Source organism: Quercus robur, chromosome 3 (genome assembly GCF_932294415.1).
Source record: "Quercus robur chromosome 3, dhQueRobu3.1, whole genome shotgun sequence".
In the NCBI taxonomy this organism is placed as follows: domain Eukaryota; kingdom Viridiplantae; phylum Streptophyta; class Magnoliopsida; order Fagales; family Fagaceae; genus Quercus; species Quercus robur.
The window spans coordinates 64,534,649-64,551,356 of record NC_065536.1 but is presented as its reverse complement, the minus strand read 5'-3'; the positions used below and the strand labels follow the sequence as shown (position 1 = coordinate 64,551,356).

General features: G+C 36.4%; 1 protein-coding gene across 1 annotated transcript; it reads left to right on the top strand.

The window, feature by feature from the left end:
* The first annotated feature begins 6,627 nt into the window (after positions 1-6,627).
* On the top strand, positions 6,628-11,597 carry LOC126718896 (phosphate transporter PHO1 homolog 3-like). The gene is made up of 13 exons (XM_050421279.1): positions 6,628-7,294; positions 7,621-7,966; positions 8,064-8,112; positions 8,355-8,426; positions 8,581-8,710; positions 8,814-8,934; positions 9,184-9,442; positions 9,536-9,640; positions 9,735-9,779; positions 10,047-10,196; positions 10,495-10,773; positions 11,004-11,140; positions 11,227-11,597. The coding sequence occupies exons 1-13, from the start codon at positions 6,709-6,711 to the stop codon at positions 11,324-11,326; spliced, it is 2,379 nt and encodes a 792-aa protein (XP_050277236.1). The 5' UTR covers positions 6,628-6,708; the 3' UTR covers positions 11,327-11,597.
* The last annotated feature ends 5,111 nt before the right edge of the window (positions 11,598-16,708 follow it).

Here is a 16,708-nt window from a genome sequence, read left to right as displayed (position 1 = left end):
TCTATGTGATGAATTTTGTAGATTTTGTGATTGATTGCTATTTACATATCACCTCACATGCATCTCAAGTTTTTGCTAGTTGCACACACTACACGAGTTATTCTTTGCTAAACATTGTACATGTTATTGTGTGTGTTTATGGTCTAACCAACCAAGTTTGCAATTACTTTGAATTCTGTGCAAAATTGATTTGATGCTTGAAAATTTATGGAGAATGCAAGAAATTTTAAACTTGGGAAATTTGGGTTTCAATTCTTGTTTTTGAAAATCATATCATCACATACTCATGCATTGTGATTCCTATAATTCTTTGCTTTGAGTTGTTTCTAAAACTTTTTAAAAAACTGTGTTTTTCTCAAAATATTTGTGAGTCTTTGTCTGTTTCGATTAATCGAGTCTATTTTTCGATCGATCAAAATTGTTTTTAAAAATTTCTATGAGCCTCTATGTGTTTTGATCGATCGAAACTGTTTTTCGATCAATCAAAAATCGTATGGGATGTTTTTTTAAAACTGAGTTTTAGATCAGACAAACACTTTTTCAAAAAGTTCTTTGCTTTTTCTCTCTCCATACGACTCGGTCAAGGCTTACTCACAAATTTTTGTCGTTTTCGCCCTTTTTTTTTGCAAGGTTTTCCTCTCCCAAGGCTGGTAAGACCTTTATACCCTTCCTTTTGCATTTATTTTCATGTTTTCATGCATAAACTCATGCATTTTTGTGAGATTTTCGGAACTTTTCAAAATTGGGAATTTTGTTGAATCAATCCTCTTTTTCTGAAATTGATCATTGGGTTTTGTTCCTGTATTGATATATTCATGATATATGTTGGTTAATTTGATCAATTTGGGGCTTTGTGAAAAATTGAAAATTCTAGGGTTTGTTTTGAATCTGAATTGGGGCTTTTTATTCAAATTGGTTCAATTGATGAAATTGGCTTGTTGAATTGATGTAATTGGTCATTATTTTCTGAAATCTATCTTGTATGATGATCAATTCGTCAATTTCTTACAAATTGATCAAGTGGTTTTTCAAAATTTTGGGGTTTTTGTTAGAAACTCTATGCTCAAGCCAAATTTGTGAACTTGAACTAATTTTGAACTTGATTGCACTGCATTAGGTCATGCATCACTACATTTAATTTGTTCATGCATCATATAGATTTTTGTTCTATAGTGTTTTTGTTCTAACTTGCAGTCTGCCCTTGGTTTTTTGTTTTGTTTTTTTTGCTTTGTGTTTTGGTCCTTATCCTAGCACTATGCCTAGGAAAACTAGAGCCCATAGGACCCCCCCCCCCACTTCCTTTGAGTCTCCCTTTAGGAGTGAGGTGTTTAGGAATGACAAAAGCAGAGAGGCCTTTGAGAATCTGAACAGTAAGCGTAAGATTTGGGCTGAGTGTGCTGTGATTTTAGATGAGATTGATCCGACCATTAGGGCTAACTTTGAGTCTAGAGGTTGGTTGTCCCTCTTAGAGATAGATCATCCACCCCCGGCTGTCCTGATTAGAGAGTTCTTCTCGAATCTCTCTTGCCACGTCTATGATTCCAACACCCTTGTTAGGAGTTGGATACGAGGTATTAAGTTCACCATTATCCCTCGGGTAGTGGCTAATGCTCTTGGGGTTCCGGTTGTTCGGGAGCCTGACTATCCTTATGATGAGTCTCCATCCTTAGATGTTGTCATGTCATACATCATTGGGTCTTCTATCTAGTGGGATTCTGATCCTCGAATCACATCTGTTGATCTTATCGAGATTGCCTATCTTTTCTTTAGGATAGCGTGTCATTCTTTGTGGCCTATTTCTCATCTCCACACCATCCCTCTAGAGCGATGTGTGTTTTTGTATGCTTTTGTTTCTGGGCGTCTATCAGTTTCCTTCATCTGTCCCTTCGTTCTTTGAACGAGGTTCATAGGAGTTCTGCCGTAGGGCATGCGCTTATCCATCCTATTTTCATTCATATGATTTTGTTGTTTCTAGGTCTAGATGGTTTTCCTTTCGGTGAGCCTGTTCATGTTGTTGCTCCCATAGGTGCCACCTTTTTTAGGCAGAGGGCTGCTCACTTAAGAGTTGCTCATTCGCGTTCTAGAGGTGCGTCATCTGGTGCTGTTCTCCCTCCTCCCTTTTCTACAGGTGCTGATGCTACTAAGACGTCTGGTGCTACTGTTGTTGATGCTGATGTTCCTCCATCGACTACTTCGGATGATTCGGACATTCGATGTACGTTGGATCATGTCTTGACCGTTCAGGCGGCTCATGGACAGATTTTGGTGGACGTGCTCGATGAGATCCGTGCTTTGCACGCAGAGTTGGCACAATTTAGACGATCTTCACCGCCACCTCCCTTTTGATGATGGATTCTGATTACCCTTTGGCATTCCGTCACAAAAAGGGGGAGTACATATTTGAGAGCTCTTGTAGAGTTGTGTCTTCAGGGGGAGAGTATTTTTGTTGGTTGGAGTTTGTGGAGTTTAGATTGTATCTAGGTGCTTCACATTGTATTTTATCTTTTTAGCTCTTGCCATATTTTGTCGGGATATTCATGTTAGGGGGAGTTACTTTTATTGCTTTATATGTTTCTTGTTTTCAACTGTTTATTGATTTATATTTATGAGTTTTTCATTGACATATGTCTTTATTGTGTGTTGTTTGAAATCAAGAATTTATTTTGTTTACTTGTATTTTTCCACACATGCGGTTATGCATTTTGTTTAGTATTTTATGAAATATACAAGTTGATTCAATTGAACTGTTGTCTACACTTACAACTGATGGATAGTAGTTAGGATTGAGTTTGTTTTATGAGTATTTGTTTTGTAAAGGGCTTTTCTTTGTAAACTTTGAGCTTCTAGTTGTGTTTTGTTATGGATTGCCAAAGGGGGAGTTTGTTAGGTTCTAAAGATTTAGGTTTTTATGTATTTAGAACTCTAAGGTGTATTGTTGGCAAACTATGATCAAAACAATATGTTTAGTAATGTTTAGTCTTGCTCAAAGTTGTATCTTTTATGTAAAGTTGGAATCGAGCTAATGCAGAAGTTACTGTGCATTTCGGCCTGGCTCGATCGATCAAAGCTTAGGCTCGATCGATCGAATCTCGGGCAGAATGTGTTTTTTCTGCAGATTTCCAACTCAGCCCTAGTTGTTTAAAACTTTTAGGGTTTTCTAATTTGTCCTTAGTATAAAAGGCAAACCCTAGCCACGCTTTAGTATTGCTCATATTGCTGTTTGTGTAAATCTCTTGTGAGATCTAGAGGAGCTTTCCTTTACACAAACTTAGGGTTTTCAAGGAGGAGATATTATCTACACCTTGATGATCAACTTAGTTGTTGCCATTGAAGTTTAAAGAAACATAAGCAGGTGTGCTTGTATCTGGTGGTGAATCCAAGAAAGAAGGAGTTCGTAGATTCGGAGTTTGCACGTGGTCGTGTCAGTAAGTTCTACTGGTGGGTAGCAATAAGAAGTCGAGCGTGGGAGCTTGTAAGTCTTATTGTATGAAATTCGATTCTTTCAAGATAGTGGATTCAGGTTTACCTTGAGGATAGCTGGATTAAATCCTCTCCTAGTTTTTACCGGTTTTGGTTTCCTGGGTGATCATATCTTTGTGTTATTTATTTTCTGCTGCTTTGCATGATATGATTGTTTTGATTGTGATAACCTAGTTTTGTTAAATTGGACTAAGTAATAACTTGGCTAATTACCTAGGTTAATCCAATTGTGTTTTAAGGGGTCTAAAAATTATCAGGATAAATAATATTGAATTGTTAATTTATTTGTGATTGGTGACACATTAATTTGTAAATTATAATATATAATAAAATTTATAGTATATCTAACCCTACTCTTTTATAAAAGTAGACAATTTATCATGTGTAAATATCATTAATAAAAAATATATATAGAATTTTTGAAAGCCTTTTAATTTTTAATTTTTTTTTTGAAAGAAAGCCTTTTAATTTATAGTAACATTACTTGATTTCTCTCTAAAGAGAGGAATAATTCAAATCTCCTTGTAAAAAGAAAAAAAAAAAAAAAAAGTACTGCATTCAGTACATTGTAAGAGCATCGCCATTGTATTTTACATTATGCTGTAGCAAACAAAACACTAAAATCACACTCCATTGGCTCACTGTAGAAAATAATTCACGCTGCCATTGTAACATCTAAAAATATAAAGTTACCGTAGCGCTATGTATATCATTTTTTTTTTTTTTTAATCTCACACATTCTCTCTCTCTATGTGGCAGACCCATGTTATTGTAGCAACATGTGGGTAGAAAATAAGTTGATGGGAATGCCAGGTGATAGTTAAATAATTTAATTTAGTACGACAACCTTTTTTGGTGGGCGTTGATAGATTTTGAACGTTGAGCCTATCTACCTTTGAATGAATCTGGAAGAAGCATGCGTCTATGAATGACAGTCTCGAAGTTTAAGCTTTGACCCATTTGCATTTTCCTTCATCAAAAAGAGCCCAACCAGAAAGTACAATAGGGATAAGGTCTATTAAAGACTCCTAGGCAGCTTGGATGGGAAAGCAAGACCACTACCATCTCAAAATTATTTTTTCTTTTCTACCAAGGACATTTCAAAACTCTAAATTTTCTGTAACGCAAAAAGGAAGCAAGAGAATCAAACTTGTCAAAGAAATGAGTCAATGACCCTTTCTACCAATCTCAAGTTGATTTAAAAATGGAGCATTATATTACGAGGGAAACAAAAGTTCAACTCTATGATTATTTGAGAGTTTTGCATAAAGGTTATTTACGAAGATTATTAGATTATTATACTTTTTGGATTTTTTTTTTGTCTATATAATCTATTCCCTCTAATTTTCTATTATTATTAAAAATCAGCTCTAAGAAACTAAAATTTTATTAAAATAGAAATCAATCCGTACTCCTAGTTTACTATAATAAATGGAAAAAAATAATTAAAAAATTCAGTGCACTAGTTACACTAAATAATTTCACATGTCCAAAAATCTTTTTTCCCCTTTAGATAATTACATTCTTCTTCCTCTTTGTCAGGCCAAGAGAGAGAGAGAGAAAAAAAAAAAATACAAGCATTGGGTGTTGAGGTCTTTAGATCCAAGTATGACGGTAGGTACATACGAATTTGCTTGATTTACTACTTTTTTATTTATTTATTTCATAATTGCCTTATTTACTCCTTTCTAGGGCATTGTTTGCAAAATTGAACTTTATGAGCATTAAAATTTTGAAAATATTCATCTGTCTAAAGTGATTATGGGTTTGTTTGAGATTCGTTTATTTTATTGAAACTAAAAATTTTTTGCTGAAAATACTGTATAAAAATTAGCTGAAATGGTATAACGAGATTCTTAAATAGTACAAAAAAGTACAATAAAAAATATAAATAATTACAAAAATAAGTTAAATAGTAAAATAAATTAATAAAATTAATCATACAAACAGATACCGTAAAAATTTCTAAGCTAATAATAATTAGTTTGAGAATTCAGTGGACAATGGGGTAAATTTCCTGTTTGAAAGTTCAAAATGATGTAAAAGACAAAAATAAATTAATATTTCTTGGACGTTGGAAACTTTGCAAAGAATGGTCAAAGAACATGCCTGGCAACTCTGACAGGAGATTAGGTGGCTGTGAAACTGAACAGAAAATTTACTAGAAATGGAAAAATATCCCTGTCAAGTGTCAACATTAATCATTCTTCATTTTCTCCGATGTTCACATTTTCAATAGTGACTGCTATCCTATTTTTTTCTATAGTTAGGAAATGACATTTTTACTAAAAAAAACCTTTTATACGGCAAACAAATTTATAATTTCTTTTTCCAACTTTTTCATGTGATTAATTGAGCGGTAAAAAAAAAAAAAAAAAGTAATTAATTTATGTAAAAATGACAAATAATTAATTATAATATGTGTTATATATAAAAATTGTAGTAAAAGTTGTGAACAATTTATGTTGTATGTCAGACCGTGTGCCTTACCGATCCATCCAACGATCAATTGATGAAGAATAATGGAGCACAAATTTTTTATAGCATTCGATAGCAAACTAAGTCCATTGGTATTGGAGCGAATTGTGAAATCCCTCACAATCTCTCCCTCACAATGTCGCTTCAACAACTTGAACCTATGATCGGGGTTTGATACCACTTGTCGGATCATGTGCCTTACCGATCCATCCAAAGACCAATTGGTCAAGAATGAGGGGCACAAATCTTTTATAACATTCAATTGCAGACCAAACCTATTGGTATTAGAGCGAATTGTGAAATCCCTCACATTGTATAAAAAATTATGGTAAAAATTGTGTTATATATAAAAATTGTAGTAAAAGTTGTGAACAATTTACGTTATATATAAAAATTGTGGCAAAAGTTGTGAATTTGTACAAGTTAATAGAGTTTACTTTTTTTAATTTTTTAATTTTTAATTTTACGTTAAAGCCCACATATACATGTACGGATGTACCTCTCTCCTACATGAAGAAATAGACCAAACCAACACGTGTGAGCAACCTGTTCATTTGAATTTTCCTTATGAATCTTCCGCGAACAGAACATGAGCTAATACTATGGTCCTCAACATGTATATATATAGGGAGAGAGTTGCATCAGAAGAAGCACTTAATATATCTCATCAAGGTGTTACATTACACTCATTTACTATAGCAACCACTATATATTTCTTCATTTTGTGCTGCAATAAAAGGCACAAAAACCATGAAATTTGGGAAGGAATTCACAGCACAAATGGTGCCAGAATGGCAAGAAGCATACATGGATTACAATCAACTTAAATCCCTTTTGAAAGAAATCCAACGCTTCAAGCAAAGAACCAAGCCACCAGCAACCCCAGCTGGCCTCAAACGAAAGCTCACACTTTATAGAGCTTTTAGTGGCTTAACACAAAGATACAACAACCCCACAAGCCCATCATCAGCTTCTGATGACATTGAAAGCCAAGCCATTCTTGTCAATTCTGTGAACCATGGTGGCTCACAAAGTTATCAAACTACGTTTCTCATGTCCTCCGATGAAGGTGGCGAGTATGAATTGGTTTACTTTAGGAGACTTGACGATGAATTCAATAAAGTGAACAAGTTTTACAAGGCTAAAGTGGAGGAGGTGATGAAGGAAGCAGCTATGTTGAACAAACAAATGGATGCTTTGATTGCTTTTAGGATCAAAGTGGAGAATCCTCAAGGGTGGTTTGATACGTCTGTGGAGATGACTCGTCTTGCTTCTGATGTTGCTGCTTCAGCAGCTGCATTGGCTGCTTCTACACCCAAAGGAGCCAGAGCAAGTAGTAAGTTTTTGAAGCTTTTTATTTATTAATTTATTTTTGGAAGCCTTTTCGTACTGTTTTTAACTGCTAGTGTTACACTCGTTAAAAAATACTACAATTATTATCAATTTTACTGTTGGCGAATGTCGAGTGTGAGATCGGCGGTGGAACCAGCGGCTCCCCAAGTGATGTCGCTGGTATGAACTTAGTTTACTAAAATAGTGGCTTGTTATGACCATGCTTCACTAGTTTCATATTCATAACAAGGCCAAGAATATCAAAGTGTTTGCAAAATGATATCAATTAGTAGAACTCTGCAATAACTAAATCTAATGCACCATGATCAGGAAGAGTTCCCATGTCCATGGATATGATTGAAGAGGGTCCGAGCAGCCATGGACCATCATCAGATGAATCAAGTGATGACAAAGAGAATGAAATTGTCAACCAAATGGTTCAAGAACAGAGGCTAAAGAACACGAAGGGAACTAGACCAGCTCCTCTTGAAATACTTAGTCATGTGAAAATGAACAACACTCTAGAGACTCCTCGTTCAACCATTAAGGGCTTCCTCAATTACCCTGTGCAGACAGAGCTGAATTTTACCAGGGAAAATTTGAGGAAAGTTGAAGATCAACTTAAGCGAGCTTTTGTTGAATTTTACCAGAAGCTTAGGCTTCTAAAGAACTACAGGTACTATATGGTAGTTTATTATTAAATTTGGTTGGATTGATTTGCTTGTCTTTCTTTCAAATGAATGCAGTAAATCATTTTTCTTTGAATGATACAGCTTCTTGAATATTCTGGCATTTTCAAAGATCATGAAGAAATATGATAAGGTATTTCCCCTCCCCCCCAAAAAAAAAAAATTGTATATAGCTTGCATTTGGATGAGAATGAGAAGTTTATTGATTTGCTTATTGTTGAAAAGTTGGTTCAAGTATAGCTGTATTTAGAAAAAACTGTACATAAAAAAATATGTTTAGATACTAAAAAAAAACTGCTAGCAAATAGACAATGCTCTTATTCCCAAGGTTTGGACATTGATTTTGGTTCTTACGTTTTGAACTTAACATTGCAGATCACTTCACGGAATGCATCAAAATCTTACATGAAAATGGTGGATAACTCCTCCCTTGGCAACTCTGATGAGGTAAAATTTCTCAATTCGTTAGCAAAATGCAAGAAAGAAAGGGGAGATTAGATCATTCATTATCAAAACTACTTAACCTTTAGGCTTTGCTTACAAAAGGGTTGCTAATGTCAATTACTTTCCTTCTAATCTGATATTCCATTTGCCATTTCAGATTACCAAACTTATGGAAAGGGTTGAAGCTACATTCATCAAACATTTCTCTAATTCTAATCGCACCAAAGGCATGAAAATCTTAAGACCCAAGGCAATGAGGGAAAGACATAGGACAACATTTACCACTGGTAAGATCTTTTATTAGGATGAATTAAACTTCTTAATAGTGAATTGGGACCAATTCTGATATCAATTTCTTTCCCTTGAATTTGGTCTTTGTAAAAACTTTAGGTTTTTTTGCTGGCTGCACAATAGCTCTGATTTTAGCCCTTATTTTAATCATTCGCGCACGCAATATCATGGATAAGCAAGAGAAAACAAAGTACATGGAAAACATGTTTCCCCTTTACAGGTATATTTCTTCCTAAATTGAATTTCTAGGATTTTCTACTTTAGTACCATGATAAAAGATCGTTTGTCCAAAAGCTTAAACAAATAGAAAGTGATGAATTTAATCATTATTTTAACTTAACAAAACAAACAAGAAATTCTAGTATTAAGTCGTTTTAGCTGAATAAAAATAGATTCAAATGAACATGACTTCCATTTCCAACAATAGGGATCTATAACTCTTTTATTTCACATGTTGAACTCCTTGCAGCTTGTTTGGCTATATAGTTCTGCACATGATTATGTATGCTGCCAATATATTCTTCTGGAGGCGATACCGAGTCAATTATTCCTTCATATTTGGATTCAAGCAAGGAACCGAGTTGGGGTATCGAGAAATTCTCCTCCTCAGTTTTGGTCTTGCAGTGTTAGCACTAGCCAGTGTGCTTTTAAACCTTGACATGGAGATGGATCCAAATACAAAAGATTATGGAACATACACCGAACTTCTGCCTCTAAACTTGGTTTTTGTAAGAATTATCAAACTTAATTGATGATTTCCTCATTTAACCTTTGAATATATAGGCAGAAGCTAATCTTGTGATTCTTCTCTTTTTCTGCAGCTTGTACTCATCATATTATTTTGCCCATTTAACATCATGTATCGTTCAAGTCGTTTCTTCTTCCTTACATGTCTCTTTCACTGTATTCTTGCTCCTTTGTACAAGGTATATATTGGTCAAGAAAAAGTAATGCTTAATTTAAGTTGAACTGGGGTGGTTTGTATGAAGTATGAACATGGTGAATTTCTTTCTACTGCAGGTGACGCTCCCAGATTTCTTCTTGGCTGATCAGCTTACTAGCCAGGTTGGTAAATTGTTGCATGTTGTTTATCAATTACCTAAGAATAAAAGAAAATAATAATCATTATAAACTGATGTGTTAACTTTTGAAAAATAATAATAATAATAATAATAAAGAAATTGATATACAATGTTATTAATTTAGCACCAATCACATTCATTCTTCATCAATTTGGAAACCATTTTTAGTAAAAAATTTAACAGCTTTACTCATCTCTTGTCTATCCAGAAGTCCATGATATTGATAATTTTATTCTTACTTTTGTTGCAGGTGCAAGCCTTGAGAAGTTTTGAGTTCTACATTTGCTACTATGGTTGGGGAGACTTCAAGCACAGACATCATACCTGCGGAAGAAGCGATGTATACAAAACTTTCTATTTCATTGTTGCTGTAATTCCATACTGGTCTCGACTCCTTCAGGTACGAACCTTAAAATTTCTTCTTCTTATAAGTTTAGGGACAAAAAAAATTCACAACTATAATGGTATCATATTGGAATTGGTTTATGTAAAAGTGGTTTCATTGGTGAAGTAATGTAAAAGTGATGAAACACTAATTATAACTTAATGTCCAAGAAAGTTGTGAAAAATTTTATGAAAGCTTTTTGTGTGCGTACTTAATTGCCTTTTGTTTTCCAACATGCTTTTCTTCATCTGTTGGCACAAATTGAATGATAACTGCTTGATGGATATAATCTTTTTTTCATTTGTTTTTTCAGTGCCTCAGGCGCCTGTATGAAGAGAGAGATCCTATGCAAGGATATAATGGAATTAAATATTTTCTGACTATTGTGGCTGTTATCTTGAGGACTGCTTATAGTCTTAACAAGGGAATGGGTTGGAAAACATTAGCCTGGATTATCTCAGCCATTGCAGCAATTGTTTCTACATACTGGGACCTTGTTATAGATTGGGGGCTTCTTCAACGTCGATCTAAGAACCGCTGGTTGAGAGACAAGCTATTAGTCCCTCACAAAAGTGTATATTTTGGAGCAATGGTAAGAGAAAAAATTACTGGAGCATCTACATGGCTTTTGATAGATGTTATTTGTTTTAAAAACTTAAAATAAACATAAAATATGCTCAAAGATATATGTTAATCATTAACTATCTCAACCCCATCTGTCTCGTGTCTGTGTCAGTGTCCATGACTCCATGTGCAGGGTTCTTAGCTTTTATCAACATCTAACACAGTAACACTACTAATTTTAACTTCATGACCATGTAGGTGTTAAATGTGTTGCTAAGGTTTGCATGGATGCAGACTGTGTTGGGTTTCCAAGTGTCTTTCTTACATAAAAATTCCTTAATAGCCATTGTAGCTAGCCTAGAGATCATTCGTCGTGGCATGTGGAATTTCTTCAGGTAACAATAATTTTAATAAGTCATTTTGGTACAAAAACTTCTTTATTTTTTGTGATAAACTTAAATTTCTATGCATCATTGATCAGATTGGAGAATGAACATTTGAACAATGTTGGCAAGTACCGAGCTTTCAAGTCTGTGCCATTACCCTTCAACTATGATGAAGATGAAGATAAAGATGAATAAGATGTTTCAACTTTCTACATTTTTTTAAGAGGAGAGAAGAGAAGAGAAATATATATATTAGATTGAAGAGAAATAAGAAAGTTCAATTTTTTGTAAAAACTATAGTAGTTTTTTTCTTCTTTAAATTTTATTTTCTTGGGAGATGCTGAGAATTGAGATGTAGACTACATTATGTAGTCACAATAATTTTTTTTTGTGAAGGCAGTCCATGATCGTGACAGTCTCACACAATGTATTTATGTTGATAAATCCAATTTTTATGTTTTATTTTTTTCCCTGAAAAATAGTAGATTTTAATCTTATTTTAATTTTTAGGGTAAATTCCAGAAACCTACCCCGAGGTTTGAGGAAATACCAAACACATCCAAGAGTTGTTGAAAATGGCCAATTTGCTCCTTAAAACAGACGGCGTGTGTACTGCCGTTTGTTCACTCTCTCCAGATGATTCTTTTTTCCATGTTCTCTGTCTGTTCACTTTCTCCTTCGCGCCATAACATAAACGCCTCTCTCCGAAACTCAAACCAGTTCAAAAGATATACACAAAACATGTATTTTGAGGAAGATTACAAAAAAAAAAAAAATCACTAAACCAATACCCATTTTTCAAATCAAAACCATACATTCTCCTTAGGAAAAATAAAAATTTACATTACATTCCAAAAACAAAAATCCTCCCTTCATCAAACCAAGATCAACCCAATTAGATCCAGTATCACACAAGGCAATCAAACAGACCCATTTACATCACACCTCAAACAGATCCAAAAAATAAAATAAAATTCAAAACAAAACCCAAACCCATTGGTGAGCATCATGTGACCCAGCAACCGCCGGCCACCATAGCACCATCCATCACTACCCACCCATCAATTTCAAACCCAAACCGTTCCTACCATCAAACATTCACACCTCAAACCCAAAAAAACCCCAAATTATTTAAAAAAAAAAAAAAAAAAAACCCACTGTTGAGCATCGTGTGACCCAACCACTGTCCACCACAGCACCACCGTCCAGCACGGCACCACCCATCACTACCCACCCATCTTCCTCAAACCCAAACCGTTCCAACCAAACATCACATGATTCACACCTCAGACCCAAACAAAACCCAAATCAAAAAATTAAAAAAAAAAAAAAAAAAAAACCCATACCCACAACGGCTGCTCCACCAGACTGACCTTGCAACCACCATCTCCACTCATCGTGGCCCAGCAATTGTCATCTACAATTCATCATGATTCGCAACCCAACCACAAAGCTTTTAACGGCAGAGTATGGCGTGAGATTTGTGGTTAAATTGGCTTTGAAACCATTCCGGTGGAGGAGTTGTTGCTCCCGAGTCTGAAAATTTGGCTTTGAACTTGAGAGATAGAGATTTTTTGGTGTAAAGAAGAGAGATTTTCTGGGTGTGAAGGAGAGAGTGACTTTCTGGTGTTATTCGTGAAGAAGAGAGAGAAAATTTGGTTTGATATATGGTGCTCAAATGGCGTTACACGCCGTCTGTTTTAAGGAGCAAGTTGGTCATTTTCAATAACTCTTGGACGTGTTTGGTATTTCCTCAAACCTCAGGGTAGGTTTTTGGAATTTACCCTAATTTTTATTACAAGAACCTTAATTATTGGAATTACCTGCTGACCTCATAAAACAAGCTGTAACAAATTAAAATTTTACTTTTGTTAATTAAAGGTTGTTCTACACTACTATCAATGCATGCCTCCCTCGACACAGTATGACATTAGCATACTTCTTGTTCTATTTTTTCATAAAATCTTTTCACTTTTTTGTTGAAAAATTTTACTTATTAATTGTTGTTGAGTTCTCTTTTATTTTATTTCTTCTTTCAAAAAGTTCAAATGCTAACTTTTATGTATTGTGAATTAGATTGATGGATTCTAGAAAACATGAACACTTTGTTTAGAGTGTTGCACGTGTAGTTGTATTAGTATCGTATTTATGTCGTATTCGTGTTGCATTGGTGTTGTATCTATTATGTCGTGTTATAATTTTTCAAAAATTGCTTGTATTGCCACATCATACCTGTACCCATAACATTGTTTGTGCTTCCTAGATAGACTTTTTTTTTTTTTTTTTTTTTTTTTGAGGGAGTTCCTAGATGGACTTTGAAATGGAAATTTCTTTTAAGACACTTATTTCTCTATGTTTTGGGTTTCTTAGAAACATATAAATTCTACCTCTTAGAGTGCTGATCAAGACGTAAAAGACTTTCTCTATATGTAAATGGACTCTTGATGGATCCCCTGTTACTTCTCCTTCCTAAGTCCTAATAAATTGGTATTAAAGCCGTAGAAGATCCTCCGGTGCTTAATACAAACCACAAATTTATGCAACCAGTGTTCCAATTCAATTTGTTCAACAAGTGTAATGTGTTCCTAGACAACATATATTGGACATTCATTACCTTGGTTTTTATTTTTGTCCATTCTTGTAGAATTGCCATGCTACAACTAGGAAGTCTTTACCACTCCTAAAAGAACAAACTTACGTCCATTCTCCAATCGTTATTCTGCATTTATTCAACCCATGCTCCAAAGCAACGTACACAGACCATTCATACGGTGTCAGTTTCAATCATTGTCATTTCTTGTACAATGACAATGATAGTGAAACTTTTTGAACTTTTATATTTATCATGGGGCACTATAAGGTCTTTGTCCATCTTAATAAATGGATTGAGAGTCAAATCCATATTCTGTATATATTTTAGTTAGGATTTTGTTTTTGAGGAAGGTTGAATAAAAAATTTGATGACTAAGTTTTTTGTTTTTATTTTATTTTTCCCTTTTTGGTATATATTATGCATAGTAGTATATAGAAAGCAGTATTGTAAATACAAATTAAGTACTTTATAACTCACATGTGTACTGCAAAATATATATATATATATATATATACTGTGGGGCCCAGTAGTTTATGGGCCCAGCCCGCTCGCTTATGGGGAGTCCACAGGTCCAAACTGAAGGAGGTCAAGGCCCAAGCTCAAAAATAGGAAGCCCAAAGTGGCCCGAAGATACAGCCGAGGACAGCTTAGTCCTCGGCAGGCCCAGAGTCTCATGGATGAGAGTGGCATACAAGCAAACTTAAAAGATCAGAAAATATCTCAGGGAAATTGTCCTTAATACCCTTCACTGATATGACACTGCACCTAACAGAACCGGATTCCTAGGCTTTATTGACCATCTCCAACAATTTCGGGATTAGATTGATGGGACAAATATCTGTCCCGGAAAGATCGACCCTACACGTGGACGAGGGACAACGAGCGTAGGCTAGTATAAAAGAAAACGTAAGGTAACAAAGTAAAGGGCTCTCCCATCTCACTTCCGGAGAAAAACCTCAGGAAGGAGAATTCCCGGATAATATATGCGCATCACCCCGAAAAACCCACCGTCGGGTAACTGGAGAAAACATTAGTGCTCCTCGGACATGATCCGAGGAGCCAAATCCCTCAAGTCACAAAGGTGTAAGGCCCGAATATCCAGACTAAAGCCTTTTCTTGTCTTGGTTCACCTAAAGTCCGGCCTGTACTAACGCCCCGTGACCCAACGTTAGCCTTTCAAGCCCACTCTCTACAAATATTATTGTGGGGGATCTTTCACGCGCGAGCCCAACGTCGTTGTTGGGCCGTTTAAGAGTCGTGTCCCTACAATTGGCGCCGTCTGTGGGAAGGCTTTCGCATTGGCGCGGGTGGCGCATAAGTCAGCTCTCTAGCAAGCAGAGATTCACGAGTCTTTCCCATCTCCGGCGACGTGCAGTTGTTGCTCCGCCATAAACTTCTGCTAGGGGCTACGCCTTGCACCGCTAACGGCGCGGGCAGCTTTAGGGGCTTCCGGCCTCAGGCCAACTCTCCCCTCCCTGGCCTAGGGGCTGACCTTCGAAAAATAAATAAGTATAGAGAAAAGACTACAAGAAAGAGATCTTACAAGTTTTGGACAGAACCAAGGCATTGCATGGTCCTCGGACCCAAGCCTATGGGGAAACCAAGTACAAGAAAGAGATCTTACAAGTTTTGGACAAAACCAAGGCATTGCATGGTCCTCGGACCCAAGCCTCTGGGGAAACCAAGTACAAACAAGAAATCTTACAAGTTTTGGACAAGTTTTGGACAGAACCAAGGCATTGCATGGTCCTCGGACCCAAGCCTATGGGGAAACCAAGTACAAACAAGAGATCTTACAAGTTTTGGACAGAACCAAGGCCTTGCATGGTCCTCGGACCCAAGCCTATGGGGAAACCAAGTACAAACAAGAGATCTTACAAGTTTTGGACAGAACCAAGGCATTGCATGATCCTCGGACCCAAGCCTCTGGGGAAACCAAGTACAAACAAGAAATCTTACAAGTTTTGGACAGAACCAAGGCATTGCATGGTCCTCGGACCCAAGCCTATGGGGAAACCAAGTACAAGAAAGAGATCTTACAAGTTTTGGACAGAACCAAGGCATTGCATGGTCCTCGGACCCAAGCCTCTGGGGAAACCAAGTACAAACAAGAAATCTTACAAGTTTTGGACAGAACCAAGGCATTGCATGGTCCTCGGACCCAAGCCTATGGGGAAACCAAGTACAAACAAGAGATCTTACAAGTTTTGGACAGAACCAAGGCCTTGCATGGTCCTCGGACCCAAGCCTATGGGGAAACCAAGTACAAACAAGAGATCTTACAAGTTTTGGACAGAACCATGGCATTGCATGGTCCTCGGACCCAAGCCTCTGGGGAAACCAAGTACAAACAAGAAATCTTACAAGTTTTGGACAGAACCAAGGCATTGCATGGTTCTCGGACCCAAGCCTATGGGGAAACCAAGTACAAGAAAGAGATCTTACAAGTTTTGGACAGAACCAAGGCATTGCATGGTCCTCGGACCCAAGCCTCTGGGGAAACCAAGTACAAACAAGAAATCTTACAAGTTTTGGACAGAACCAAGGCATTGCATGGTCCTCGGACCCAAGCCTATGGGGAAACCAAGTACAAGAAAGAGATCTTACAAGTTTTGGACAGAACCAAGGCATTGCATGGTCCTCGGACCCAAGCCTATGGGGAAACCAAGTACAAGAAAGAGATCTTACAAGTTTTGGACAGAACCAAGGCATTGCATGGTCCTCGGACCCAAGCCTCTGGGGAAACCAAGTACAAACAAGAAATCTTACAAGTTTTGGACAGAACCAAGGCATTGCATGGTCCTCGGACCCAAGCCTATGGGGAAACCAAGTACAAGAAAGAGATCTTACAAGTTTTGGACAGAACCAAGGCATTGCATGGTCCTCGGACCCAAGCCTATGGGGAAACCAAGTACAAGAAAGAGATCTTACAAGTTTTGGACAGAACCAAGGCATTGCATGGTCCTCGGACCCAAGCCTATGGG